This window comes from Ictalurus furcatus, chromosome 23, assembly GCF_023375685.1.
Source record: "Ictalurus furcatus strain D&B chromosome 23, Billie_1.0, whole genome shotgun sequence".
In the NCBI taxonomy this organism is placed as follows: domain Eukaryota; kingdom Metazoa; phylum Chordata; class Actinopteri; order Siluriformes; family Ictaluridae; genus Ictalurus; species Ictalurus furcatus.
This window is the reverse complement of record NC_071277.1, coordinates 2,352,501-2,367,500: the sequence shown is the minus strand read 5'-3', so window position 1 is coordinate 2,367,500 and position 15,000 is coordinate 2,352,501. Positions and strand designations below refer to the sequence as shown.

Below are 15,000 nucleotides of genomic sequence, written 5' to 3'. Positions count from 1 at the left end.
TCGCCTCAGGAGTACAGCCACGCGTCACGACTAGCAAGCGACTCGCGAATCTCCCGCTTATGTCTCCGACTTTGAACCGGCGACGCATGACGTTCGAACGGAGATTCTCTTTTGCTGTGTGCGGATGAGTTATGATGCGGCGAAGTAAAAAAAAATAAGAATCCAAACGATTCGTCCTTGTAAATTTCATGGACCAGTCCTATGGTGTGCGGAATTTCTCGCGTCTTACTCCGTACTTGCGTATCGTCCCCATTCAGGATATGAGCATGGAGGGAAAATGTATAACCCTGTCTCTCATCTTTCCTTACAGTATTATGTCTTTGCACACAGATGGAAAAGCATATGATTTGCTCTAAAACTGTGTAGTTGTGTCCCAGATGACGTACTATATTCACTTATACCGTGTACTCTACCGTCTAGGGTATGAATTTCAGGAGGGTCGGACCGTCTCAAACGGATTGTTGACGGTTTGTTTGTTTTTTACTAACCGGAAGGGTAAGCCGTTTCCCAGACGATGCTGAATGACATCGAATGCTCTTGATACGCTCGTGATGATTCATTTTACTAAATTTTATGCCCAACATGACCTCAGCCACCAACAGACCTCGGTCAGTTTTTTCTCATCCGGCGTCAGCGCCTGCTAGCCCCTCCCCTCCTCCCCTCCTCCCCTCCTCCGCTACGTAAGCAAAGCTGCGACCGTTGACTGCACGAAGTGTCCGACATTCCACACTCGCATCATCCGAGTACCTGAAGCACACTTCTTGTTGGAATTCTCAGTGTGAGCGTACTACTACTACTACTACACACTGTTTGTACCACACAATGCCGTAGAATAGTGCACAAGTATGCAGTTTGGGATGCACTTTTTCTCTCCTACAAAAAAATAAAGATGATTTTTTTTTTCTTTCTAGATTGTCTATTTATTAGGAATATATATATATATATATATATATATATATATATATATATATATATATATACATTTTAAATGTACCTATACCTATAAATGAATGTAACAGATATTCCTGTATTAAATATCTAAAATGGCACTTCAGAGACTATTTCTAGGCGGTCTAGTGACTAAAACTAAAGCACATTGTAGTCTATAACACTACACTAAAACTATAAAACTACAGTAGCAAACTACCGTAACTGCTGCAGTAGTATGCCTACCGTAATCACACTAATAGGCAGGTTTATACAAATATTGTGACAATAGGCAGCTTCTGCTTGAAAGAAGGAAAAAAAAGAGCATCTTACAGTCCAGAAAATATGGTAAAACAAGGCAGCTGGGCTCGTTATAATCCTGAAGACATTTCTTCCCTCATCACTCGAAGAGCTTTATTAGTTCTGATGAAGCAGGGAAACGTCTTGATGATGATAACAGCCCCTTCACCTGCTGAATGTTCAAAATGTCCTGGATGACTGAAGATCTTCACAACCATGCTCCCCTCTCTGTTTTTTTTTTTTTGTTTGTTTTGTTTTGTTTTTGTTTGTTTGTCTTTCTTTTCTGTGCAGGATCTCCTGATTGGTGGCCATAGCAGCTCTAGCAGCACCTCCTCCCTCTCCACTCCTACCTCAGTGGCCCACAGCCCCCCTCAGCAACAGGTGAACGGCCTGATGGGGGCGCTGCAGGGCGCCCACGGGGCCATGAGTGGCATCGTGGGGGCTCTGAACGGTGTGATTCAATCCTCCAGCCCTCACCCTCACCCTTCCTCCGTCACCTCCACCTCCCTGCCCATCACTGGTGCCCTCAACAACAGGTCTGTTAGAGAATCATTCAGAATTTGTGTGATTTTATAATACAATCAAGATTTGATAGCATGACCGTATATATGTAATGTAATATGTAATGGTGTAATATACGCGCACACACACACACACACACTGTAATGCACGTGCTTGCTTGCTTGTATGCTTGCTGGAAGGACACGATCATCTCCTGTTGACGGATGCAGTGGGACACATTGGATTTGTATCATATTAGTAGGCATGTGCTGAAAATCAGTTATACTGCAAAACTTGTGAAATCGTACCACGACACATGAATTCTCAATTCTTATTGGTCACAAAGTGTTTTTAGTTTTGTCTGACAGCATAGCTCTGACAGTACTCCCAGCCGTAAGTCAAACAGAGGAAGAAACCTTTATTTGTCACATGTAGCGTACATTAGAGCACAGTGAAATAGTTGTTCGCATATTCCAGCTTGTTAGGAGGTTAGAGGTCAGAGCACAGGGCCGGCCATGATACAGCACCCCTGGAGCAGATAGGGTCCTTGCTCAAGGGCCTAACAATGGCGGTGCTGGGGCTTGAACCACCCGAGCTTCTGATCAGTATCCCAGAGCCATAACCATTGGCCAAATTAGTGTTATATCCATGGACTCGTAGTAGCATGGTTTTGTTTCTACAATAACAGCCAAGTCTCAGGGACTTGTAATGGCGGACGCTCTGTGTAAGCAGATTTACAACGTGTAATTGTTGACATCTTCGGAAGGAGTCTCCAGTGTCAGCACTTTGTAACAGTCAGAAACGAAGCTCTAACGTTGGGTTTTCAGACTTAGGAAAGTCTTCAGGACCGAGGTCTTTGCGATTTCTTGGTAACATCACAAGCTGGATATTTTATTTTTTGTCTTATCGACTTGAAGAAAACTGCGGCTGGTGTAACGTTATGATATAACGGATAACAGGAACCGGGTTGTTTTGCAGCCATATCCCAACGTTTAGTGTAACTACCAATGGCTGAAAAGTAAGCAGTGGTGTTCTTTAATTATTAAAAATGGGTTGTGTTTGGAAATTGCTGTGGTGTAGGAGGAATAACATGCGCTCCACTACGTCGTTGATGCTTCTAATGCTAGAGTGGGTTTCTGAGAGAAATATTCGTCCATTTGGAGGTTGGCACGAGGACAGCTGCTTGTTTGCTATTCTGGACAGATTTAAAGCAACACGTACGTCCTCTGAGGGGGAAAAAAAACACTATCCCGGAAGATTGCTGTGAAAGCTCGGACCGTCGGCTCTGCCCTAGGAATAATCTCTTATTAATACGTTATATCGTATGACGTCATTGCTTTGCATCCGTCGAAAAAAGCGAATTCAACCGACGCTGTACCGTGTTTGCAACCGATAGCACGACCTCGGTTTCCGTTTAGCATGATCGACTTGTGAGAGTTGCTCCTTGATGGACTACTTTTCATCGTCTTTCCGTTTCTTTCCTTTGGTAATATTTGAAGGCGTCATCACGTTACAAGATGTCTTCCTGTAGAACCGCTGTACGTCTTTACAGAGATGCTTCTGAAGAAGTAGGCTTCAGACACACTGCTCATATTTAGTGGGTATATCGTCATTAAGTCGCACCGAAGTCTCCTTTCTTCTTCGTTGTACGATTGACGGCTTGGGAGATACTATCTGGATGCTGGAAAAATTGCAGCAAGGACGTGTAATTTTTCAGAAAGTACTGGTGTGGAAAAATAACAACACAGTATGGAGTGTTCCTTGCTGCTGCTCTTCTTCTCCGAGTATGTTCATTCGAGTCCAAGAAGAAAAAAGAAAGACTCTCTCACCTACTGCCTCGGGGCATTTCAGTTTTGCCCAAATATATATTTTATGCAGTTATGATGCTACAGGAATTGAATATCAGCACATGCCTATTGGTCTTTTGTCACTTGCTTGTAGTATTGTAGACCTTGCCTGCATGTCATGACCTTCATCTCTCCTTTGTCTGATCTCTGTCTGTCTCTCTCGCTTTTGCTTGTTGGCTGCAGCATCGTGACCACAGCGAAAAGCAGGTGAGGAGCTGCATGGAGTTGAGTTTCGCTGTGTGCAAGAACATTCCGGTTTACTTTCCGCTCTGGAGCGTATAACGGCTCGAACGGTTCATTTAGGCATACGGCATTATTTCAAATACACGAGTGTTTTTAAAAGGTCAGGAAAGAACATTTTACTCAGTGGGCATGACGATGGCATGGTCAACCAACGCTGAGTTCGGTTACTGTTACCTACCTCCGAAAACATGCTATGTGGATTGGCTATGCAAATCGCCCTTAGCCAGTCCATACAGGATTTCGTGGAGGTTTTTTTTTTTTTTTGTGTGTGTGTGTGATTGTTGCATGTTTGATTTTGCTGCGGGTTTTTAAAAAAATAATTGTTTAATTTGTGAGGTTTTTTTTGTGTGGGAAAACCTACTTGAATTGGCGAAATCGCAATTGTGTGAAATAGTTTTGCACGCTCTTTCACCGTGATGTTTGTCGGTAAATGAGACCGTTTAGTTGTATCCGTGTTCACGTGAATCGAAGAAGGCTTCGGCCAAACGCGCTCGATTTGCGACGACGCGTCTTGGACCAGATCTCGGGCAATTTTGAAAAAATCGCAAGCTCCTCGGAATCTTGCGTAGTTTGCTCGATTTTGCGGTAATCTCTGCTAAAATATCACGGAAATCTCGGAGGGACCGCTCAGATGTGAACGTGTGTGCGCGTGCGCGTTCATGGCACCTACAGTGAACTAGTATACCATCGAGGGTTTATTCCCGCCTCTCAGTTTTCCCAGGATATGCTCCAGATCCACCGGGACGTTGGAAAGAATATAAAATTGTTTACTAAAGATAAATGGATGAATGCCTTGTACATTCGTGCAATTTTAAGCTGCTGAACACAGTTTGAGTTTGCAGCAGTAGGACATTTACTATTTAGCCATTTACTGTGTAAATGCAGTGCACTGATGTGTGTGTGTGTGTGTGTGTGTGTGTGTGTGTGTGTGTGTGTGTGTGTGTGTGTTTTAGTGCAGTGAAGCTCCTCACTGAGCAGCAGAGACAAATTCTCCTCCATCAGCAACAGCTGCAGCAGCTCATCAATTCCCAGCAGCCCACGCCGGTACCATTTACACACACACACACACCATATGGCTTTAGGCTGTGTATCTGCTTTTTTTAAAAATTTTTTTAAATTATTTTTAATAACTGGCACATTTTTTGAATTCTTGAAGGCTCTAGTTCAGCACAATCAGTCCGGAACTGCCCCGTCTTTCATTTCAAAGCTTTTCATGAGTGAACATCGCCATTATCCGTAGCTACTTTTGAAGAACGCTGGCAGAGAATCAGACGTCCTCAGTCGGCCAAGACATATTTGGTATCCAGCGTTTGCTTCTTAGAGCTACAAGGATCATGTTACCAACCGAAATTATTATTATTTTTTTTTTCTTCTTTAAAAAAAATAAAGTACAATCTGCCTCAGACCGCATGCAGTTATTCACTAATCTCCACGACATGCTAATGTGGTTTACCCAGTATGACGTAAACAAAACTTGTAGCTGTTAGTGGATTTTGTTACAGTGCAGTTTGGTTGCGTTTGATCTTACAGATCTAACGTCGTAGTTGCAACAATGAGAGCTGAAGTGTGCGTTTCTGTACGTTTGGTTTTTATAGAGGAGAAAAAAAAAGTCCAGGCTTTAACAAAATGATAAAACTGCAAACTAAGGTGGTTCTTTGTTCATTCATGTTCTCATGGTACTGAGCGTGTGTGTGTGTGTGTGATGCAGGAGCAACAGCAGGCTTTGCTCTACCAGCTGATGCAGCAGCAACAACAACAACAACATGATCTGCAGCAGCTTTCCTCCACCCAGCTTCCCATTAACAACCTGCTTCCTGCCGCTCAGGGTGCCATCACTGCCAACCCCTTCCTGGCTTTGCACACTGACAACAGCAATCAGAAAGCTGTGGTCAGTAATGTAACCCATTCAGTAGAACTGCATGTCATTTGTATTATTGACATTTGTATCTCCGCCCTCGGTTAAGCCGAAGGTTCAGCTCCTCACTAGTAATTCGGGTCCGTTGACGTTATTGTTTAACTCGCCGCTCCGACGATGTCACTAATAATTAAACTAGTAGTTCAGTTATCGGCGTGCTTGTCGTCATACGAGGTGTTTTTCCACCGCACGGATCACTCCAACTTCGGCCAGCAGTAAACTGAAACCGGCGCTTCTCCCATCAGCCGCCAGTCCAGTAGCAAAAGTTAGCACTCGAACAGTTTTTGGTTCCTGCTCAAGACCCCGCCACCCACAAAAGCTAATGGCAGTCAGGGGTCAGGCTCAGTAGCATTGTTTACTGAATAAATAGATAAATAGATAGATCGGGAGAGTGTTTTATTGATCCCCAAGGGGAAATTTGCTGTCGCAACACAAGAGCGAGAGGGAAAGACTAAGGCAGTTCACGAGATTCTTCACAAGAGCGCAATAAACTCACAGTATACCACAACTAGGAAGGAATAAACATATGATCTCGACCGTATGAAATTTATTGCCGGTCGTGAGGTTTAAAACCGTGCGTTAGTCTTGTCTGATGAGTAGATGTGGTAGAAAATGTGTGTATAAAATAATGTACAGTCGTGAAGGCACAAAGTTGTTTTGGGGGTTTTTCTCGCAACCCAAACAAACATTGAATTTCTCAAATATTACAGCATGACAAACTGATTTAGAGCAACACGAACAAGCCGCCCCCCCCCCCCCTTTACATTTTCTGCTGATACCCGGTTTCAGTTTCCGAGGACTGATTGGCATTTCCAAATTGTGCGTACGTGTGTGATTGTGCCCTGCGATGGGTTTTCATCACGTCCAGGGTGTCCCCCGCCTCGTGCCCAGAGTACCCTGGGATAGACTCCGGGCTCCCTGCAAGCCTGTGTTGGGTAAGTGGTACAGAAAATGGATGGATTAATGGAAAAAAAAGCTGGCTGGTGAGGGAATCTATGCTATTATAACGCGAACGATAAGACGAACTTGTTTTACGGACATCCAACGTTAGAAGTAACCATAAAAGGATAACAATTGCGGTATGTTACTCTGTATTGAACAAAAATGTCATTCTTTGTTCTGTTGTTGTGGTATAAGGGGAAGAAACTGCTGCTATAGGACCATCTGGCTTTATCACGCCACCCTGTCGTTGATGGGAACAGCACACCCTGTGTTTTCTTCCTTACTTAATCAGTGAACTGTTCCATTAGTAGTGGTAGGAGCTGATAGGAGCTGGTTCATCAAATGGCTGATTCTTCCTTGTTGCGGCATATATAAAAATGATTATTATTATTATTTGGATATTTTGTCTCTCCTCGGTGGATAACGAACTAGACATTCCTTTAATTCCTGTTAGGCTGGTTCTGGTTTTAGGATGTGACGTGGAAAAGCCCCTTTTAGTGAGACTGAGATCTTCGTCGTTCGTTGGTGATTTTTGCGAGTTTTAAATAGGTGGGATTTATTTATTATTTTTGACTCACTCTTAAAGTTTATCGGATTCATTTTGTTCTTTGTGGTCATACAGAGGCTGGGTGAGAAGACCGTGAGCGTCACAGGGCAGGAGAAAACCTGAACAGGTGGAACAGGACTGCTGAAGGAGAAAGCCAGCCATCTTGGGGGCCAACCATCCCATCAGAGCAGCTACAAACTAATGCACACACGCACACACACACACATATACACGTACAAATGTGACTTGGCCTAATATCTCAAGCTCTAACGTTGCACTGAATTGGACTAAATAACTTGCTGTAAAGGTTAGGGTACTGGGGGACCACTTTCGGGGTCAAGACACATACATACACACATGCTTCTAAGTGACATATTGGTGTGAATCACTGTCGAGGGAGGTGCTGAGTGATCTTGGCTGGAGACTAAATGCATCTGCTCACCACTGTTACCTCTTTAACAAAAAAAACAAACAAAACAAAAAAAAAACTGGACTAGCTTAGGACACATTTCTTTTTTTTTTCTTTTTTTTCTTTTTTAAAAAAAACCTGCTTTATCTGTTTGTGGGGGGGAATCAAATATCAAATCTGAAGCGTTTAATCCACCACGAAGGCCTTTGCCTCAGAGGGCCAAACAGGGACGCACTGATCCTGCTGAACTCCTAAACGAGCACCTACCTCTCCGAGCCAAGACTGAAATAGTTAAAATACCAGGACCCGTACCCAAGTGCCTGGCATCTCCCTTCATGCCCTCGTGCTGAGGATACACACTGGAGACGCTGCCACTCTCGCTTCCTTTTTATATTCCGCTCAGTCTGGTTTTTGAAATATTGACAATTTCAAAGTACGGCTACCAATCACTGTCACTCAGGCATGGTGACCAAGCTCAGCTCTGTCGGATTCACGGGGCATGTGCCGATATGAAACATCTATATCACGATAATCGCTTCACTTTGTTTTTGTTGGGTTTTTTTTGGCTTTAATGACTTTTTACAGTATTATTGTATTTTACTGTTGCATGACCACACAGCGCTCCTTCAAAATAGTCCAAAAGTAAGGACCTTCTGAGCTGAGACCACAGCGTCCTCACAAGTAAGACAGTATCGTGTCCAATATTGTTCATGTGGAATGTCGTGATATATCTCGAACCCGATTATCGGCACATGCCTGCGATTGACTATATTTGTGCTGCAATGATGATTTCTTAAGCCAACTTTATATTCCTTCTTTCTTCCTCTTTTTTTTATTTTTTATTTATTTGAGTTTGATTTGTAACGGGTGCAAGATAATATTTTCGAGCCCAGTCGTCAAACATTTTTATACTACTGTTCGCAATTGTCACAAAATTTGTCTCTCATTTCCTTTGAACCTTGTAAGAATTTTTTTTTTGTTATTATTATTATTATTAAAATGTCTTGTGTTGGAGCATAAAACCTACTTGGATGGATGATTGTGTAAATATGGTCTTCTCTGTCCTCTGTTTTTGTCCTATCCTATCAGAATAAGCTGTTTAAAATTTAGCTCAGTGCTTCTTTTTATTATTATTATTATTATTATTATTTTAACCTCCTTTTCAATGTAAATAAGTATTTGTGTTCATCTGACAGTGTGAAGGATTTATTACAACTCATTTGGTGTGTTGAGATTGAAATAATTAACAAACAGGAAAATAATGATGCAAGGTAATTAATTTATTTTTCTATGTACAGGGACTTTAAGTTTTGCATTTCATTGATGTCGTTTTATACCTATTTCCACGTTCTCATGTGTCTGTATAGGTAATTATGCAAAACTCCCTAAAGTCTGTATTTAAGAATACCAAACGTGAGTCCTGCTTCGTACCGATCATAAGAAATATTGAACACAGAGACTGTAGCGTTAAGATTTTTCAGTGATTAAAATTGTTTTACAAAGGTGTGGAGGTGTCCCTCATTTTGTTCCGTCTCATGTTTGCAGGATTTAGACAGGAAATGAGTTTTAGGGACCGAGATATTGATTGAATTTAAACATACGGTGATGGTATAGTTGCTAAAGGTGCTAGCGGCCGTAAGAGTTTAAATACCTCTGTTTGCCAAGATTTCCAGTCTGGAACGCTTTCCTTCGACGCTTATTAGCCGTTAAAATGTAAAACCGGGATTCGGTCTCGGCTGTTTTGTCGCTATAGCAACAACTCCTGTTATTTCCATGATCGCCTTTAAAAGAAGATGTGAGCAGTGTGACATGTTGAAGATAAATTTATTTATTTATTTTTTAATTAATTTAAAAAGCAGCTAAATTTAACCGGAAATTTAATTGTAACTGGGAATTAGTTGTCTGAGGAATATAACGTATATAAGAATAAAGAACCGGCAATTTCAAAACATTAACTCATCAACGTACCTATATGACTCCTTTTTTTTGTTTTGTTTTGTTTAAGTAGGCATTGCTGTCAGTCCTGCAGAGTAATTTAACCAAATGCTTCCATGGAAAAATGAACCTCTGACCTGTCCCCTAGAATGAATAGTGAGCCGTGGATTCTGCTGTTATCTGTGTATAGGATGTGATCGCGGTGCTGTAGGGAAGGTGATGGGCTTCAGTATAAATGCAGAGGAAGCACAGAGAGCAGGTAAATGAACATTAATGCAGGGATGCTTACTGCGAACCGTGTTGGTCAATGCACCTTCATACTGCCCTAACCGTTTTTAAATATCCATTCATCCATCTTCCGTAATGCTTATCCTACACAGGGTCGCAGTGGAGCCTGGGGCCTATCCCAGGGAGCTCGGGGGACACCCTGGACACGGTGCCGACCCGTCTGAAGGTACAATCACGCGCACGTTCACACACTACGGACGGTTTGGAAATACCAAACGGTCTACAATATGTCTTTGGACTAGGGGAGGAAAGACCTGAAGCACGTGAACATGCAAACTCCACGCACACAGAGTGGAGGTAGGATTCAAGCCCCAACCCTGGAGGTGCGAAGCAAGCATGCTAACTACGAAGACACTGTGCCTTTTAATTTATTTAAAAATGTATTATATAAAATGCAAAGTAATGTTTTTTATTATTATTATTATTAGAAGATTTCATGAAACAATTCAAGCTATAGTTATGCGACGACCAACGATTACTGGCCAAACTTTCATAAACTGGTTGTAGCTCAGTGGTTAAAACTTCAAGTCCCAGCACCACCAGGCTGCCACTACTGGGGCCTTGAGCAAAGCCCTTAACCCTCAACTGCTCAGTTTTATAAATGAGATAAATGTAAGTCGCTGTATTAATATTAATCATAAACTTCTTTCTTCCTTTTTTAAAAAAAAAAATATATATCTATATTAGTTAGCTATTTGGTAGCCGAAAGAATCGACTCTTATTGTTGAGCTGAGTCAAATGAACTGACTCATTGAAAAGAGCCAGAATTCCCATCACTATAACAGTTTGCTGGTTTCACTCAAGCAGCTTGGACACTGTGTGGGGTAACAGAGGACCCTCAAACAAGGCTCTATTGTATTCTGCTCCAATTGTAAGCAAATGCCAGACGGCATAAACGTGCAGTTTATCAGCAAGTAACAGATTTGTTTTTTTGTTTTTTTTAAATGATCCACAAGGTGTAAATTGCAATTAGGTAACAATTTGCCGTCAACAATTAAAAGCAACATTTTCTGGGCTTGTGTTGGTGAGTAAATTTGGGGAATTCACTTTCAAAATGTTTTAATTGCTATTGGTTCAGTCTTTATTATAATACTGCTTTAATTCAGTAGGACACACAGGCCCTGCAGTAATTCTGGGGGTTCTTACCACATTGCACATCTGTAATTTACACACTGGTGGTGTTTTTTTTTTTTCTCTCCATAGTCTAAATAATTTTCAACATAGTAAAGAAAGATTTTAGGGTGTTCTCTATATACATGAACTATATGAAGGATGACACCGTTTGGCCCCTGAACGCTGAAGTGAACGCTAAGCCAAATTAATGGAAAGAAGGTAAATACGCTAACAGGTAAGACAACATCGTATTATATCGTGTGTTGTATATTGTGTGGATATTTTAGGGTTATACGTCCAGCCTTAGTGATATGATGGCTTTTGTATCCACTGTGACCACTTCAAAAAAAAAAGGTTACCAAATCATAACACTGCATGTGTTTACTATATTTCTAAAAAAAAATTAAAGTTAGAATGTCCCATCCACCCTTTATTTTCGTCTTTCACTTTACTCTTGCTAGTGAACAAAAAAAATTGAGCTCTCTCTCTCTCTCTCTCTCTCTCTCTCTCTCTCTCTGCTCCATCATGCTGTCCACACCAGTGACCTCTGACCTCATGCCCCCCCACCTGCTGTGCTGAAACTCTGTGCCACACAATGAAGCACTGACAGGCTTCACATGCTTGAAGAATACACATTTTATTTAAATGGGCTGAAGAGTGCAGATTTCTAAAATGCTGTGAACATCGAAATGCGTGTGCGGCCGCGTTGCATGAAGTGAAAAGTCTGCTCGAAGGCTCAAGGTTCAAATTTAAAGTGTTCCTTCAAGGAAACTTTATAGAGGTATTTGTGCGCTCTGTATATAAAAATGTATATCAAAATAAAATCTTCGTCTGGTGCCGAATATTCCAAGAAAAAATGTGCCTGGTTATTCCAAATGTCACAAATGTTAATGATTTAACCGCAAGACTTCTCCTTTCTCAAGTTGGTAATCTCACCTGGATACTGTAGACTAATACCCATGAAACGCTGCTCTAATCATAAAGACTACACATACTGAACAGCCTTCCGACTCACTTTCTACTGTTTTACTTTATAGCGTACGTATATGCTGATTTCTAATCCCGCTATCTGGTGTCACCCAGAAAAGCATGGCCTCCCATGTGAGTCCAGTTCCTCACAATGTATTTCCTCACAAGGAGTTTTTCCTGGCTAGGGATCTGAAAATAAATCTACATCCAGACTTCTATGAAGCTGCTTTGTGGCCATGTCTACAGTTAAGCAGTATAGCTCGAGCAGGAGTGTGAGTATACTGAATCTCGGCACGGGTGTGATTCGGCCACAGGCCACAGGTATTAAATTAGTATCAAGTAACTTGACAATTCAGACACAACAAATAATTTGTTTATTTTTGCTCTGTGAACGGGAATAGATCCCTAAATAAGCCAGATTCACTGATAGCTAGCGAGCAGTGATTTGTACATTCCTGTTAAAGGTGCATCCGGTGACATTGGCTTCCCTTCTTCCTTTTCATCTTCATAGATGAGCTTTGATATTTTATGTCAGAAGTTATATTCGTGAAAACTGTAGCCTATGGGTTGCCATGTCCACTGATGATGTCGCGAACTCTGCTGTAGTAAAGGTTTCAGAGGGACTGCTGTGAGAATTGGGGTTTTACATGGCGAACCGACGAGCGGAGTGATACAGGTGGTGAAATGTCCCAGCACGGTTATACTACCCTAGGCCAGTGGTTTTCAAAGTGGGGGCCGCCAGGGGGCGCCCGGGGGGCCTCAACAATTTGGCGTGAAAAATAAATTCTCACTCTCGGACAACCACACACACAATCAATTCCTAATGTAATGTAAAGATGTAAGATGTAATTATTAATAAAAAATAATAAAAAAAAAGGGGGATATATTCAGAAGTCTGTATTTATAATGTGTTTTAAAGACATCTTGCAAAAGGGGGGCCTCAGTCAAATGTTAATTTCGGGGGCCTTGCCCTGGAAAAGTTTGGGAACCACTGCCCTAGGCTATATATACATCGCCTATATATAAGCACACTTGGAACGCCGCTCGTCTAATCAAATTAGTGGACCGGAACGAACTGTTGTATAAATAAAATGGAATCGCATAAAATATCCATACCTTAAAGAGTAATAAAGCAACGTTTGCTTTTCAGTCTTGCCTTTACCATTCGCACTAGAGAGAGAGAGAGAGAGAGAGAGAGAGAGAGAGAGAGTGTGTTCGGCGAGGAAAACAGCAGTCCAGAGGGACGACTCATTTTCACCCTCATCTGTAATGAGTTGCTTCAGTTTACAGGTGAAAAATGCTGAAAATAGCACACTTTTTGTTTTTGTTTTTTTAATAAAAGATGCCATTCTAAGCGCTAGCTGAAAATCAGACAGGTCCCAGATGAGTTTGTGTTTTTGACATTAAAGCTTCTTTCAACATGGTTGGCTTCTGGCTGGCTGGCCAGTTCCGGTGTGTGTTTCACCCCATGGTGGCTCTTTGACCCTGTAAAACAGATAATTAGCTGAAGAATGAGATGCCTGGATTACCTCGAACGTCACTGGAAATTGATATTTTATTTTCTCACAAGAGTGCAAGACTTTCTCCACAGAAAAAAGAAAAATGTTCGAGGCGTAGTAGCTCATGTGTACACTGTTAGGGGGAAACGGTTACATATACGAATGCTACCTTCTAGTCCTACCGGAAAGTGGAACGGCGTGAGAAAAAAGTTACTATTTTGTATCAAGAAGATCTTTTTGCCATCCTGAAAGAAAAATAAAGAACTGAATGGAAAACCCATTGCTGTAGACGTTTCATTCATATTAGGGGCCGCCATGACTTTTTGTTATTCACACACACACACACACACACACACACAACTCGGAAAGTCGGGGCTCAAAGAAAAATACGAGTGCTTGAGTGGTAGCTAACTACAACATTGTGGAGGCATTCATGTGCGTTCGGCTCGTAATTAAGATATTTCCGACAGGACTTGAAGGCAGCATAACTACGCTAAAGAGTCATTTGGTTTGTCCCTCTGGAGACCGTTGTAAACCTCTACCCTCTGTTTCAGAGAACCCCTTCAGGACATGAAGAACCCTTCATCCCTGAGAAACTCTTTTTTTTTTCTTCTCTTAAGGGTAAGAATGAATTCACTAGCATAAACTTGTACACTTGGTAGCAGCCATGACGATGCTAATTAGATGCTAATTTGGAGGTTATTGCTAAGTGGATAACTGGTCTCCAAAGTAAGAACGTTTTAATATTGGGTGTTGTTTCTCCCAACTCATTTTAAATATCATAATTCCACTTTATTTTATGTTGTGCGTATGTGTGTGTGTGAGAGAGAGCGAGAGAGAGAGAAATTAATCAACAGGAAATGGTGTACATAGCCATGTAGGCCTAACAGGTTATTAAAGAGGCAAAATGGAAAGTAATTTGCTATAAGAAAATAGCTGCAAAATTACACATCCATCTGTATGGGTAGAAGAATTCCAGTTGATCCTGTGCAGTGAAACAAGGCTTAAAGTGAGAACATGCCTTCAGAGACACTCTCCCTCTCATACTAATGTTTCAGCTCTGTTGTTTTCTATTCAGATTTCCTTCCAGTCTGCTCTTCCATCTGTCCTTACGCTCGTCTGCTAACATGCTGACTCACTCTTCCTTCCACATTCCTTTGCTTTTTTTTGTTGAATGCTTCCTCTTCCGAATAGTCCTCACCAGATCCCTTTTTTAACACTGACTTCATTCTTCTTGTACAAATGATTTAATTTAAAGACATCCAGTCAAATCATTCCACTGTACTCGTAGAGTCACTTTTAATATGCCTTTGCTCTTGAGTTCGATGCTTTAGGAGAAACATGTGACCAGCTTTCATGTGGATCAGGTCACCTTGCCCTGCTTCTCCTTTGGTTCTTGCTTTCTTCTTCTTTATACTCACCCACCTACATTTCTCCTCCTTCTCTTCTCCATTTTGATGAGTTCCAGCTGTCCCGTATCCACGGAGGACACAATTCTGTTACATCTGCTTCTGCTTTGGTAATTAATAGCTCGGTTTCTACTCCGAACCCGAGTCTGAGATCTC

General features: G+C 41.6%; 1 protein-coding gene across 8 annotated transcripts in view; it reads left to right on the top strand.

The window, feature by feature from the left end:
- Positions 1 to 9,137, top strand: part of mllt10 (MLLT10 histone lysine methyltransferase DOT1L cofactor) — an 81,166-nt gene extending 72,029 nt beyond the window's left edge. For 4 of the 8 annotated variants that reach the window (XM_053612124.1, XM_053612129.1, XM_053612126.1 and 1 more), the window contains 4 exons: positions 1,519 to 1,763; positions 4,772 to 4,862; positions 5,527 to 5,706; positions 7,298 to 9,137. In XM_053612124.1, the coding sequence (XP_053468099.1) occupies positions 1,519 to 1,763; positions 4,772 to 4,862; positions 5,527 to 5,706; positions 7,298 to 7,345 (564 nt within the window). In that variant the 3' untranslated portion in view covers positions 7,346 to 9,137. Of the gene's footprint in view, positions 913 to 1,518; positions 1,764 to 4,771; positions 4,863 to 5,526; positions 5,707 to 7,297 lie in introns of those variants that run through there. The other 4 variants (XM_053612127.1, XM_053612130.1, XM_053612132.1 and 1 more) reach the window with 4 other exon arrangements.
- The last annotated feature ends 5,863 nt before the right edge of the window (positions 9,138 to 15,000 follow it).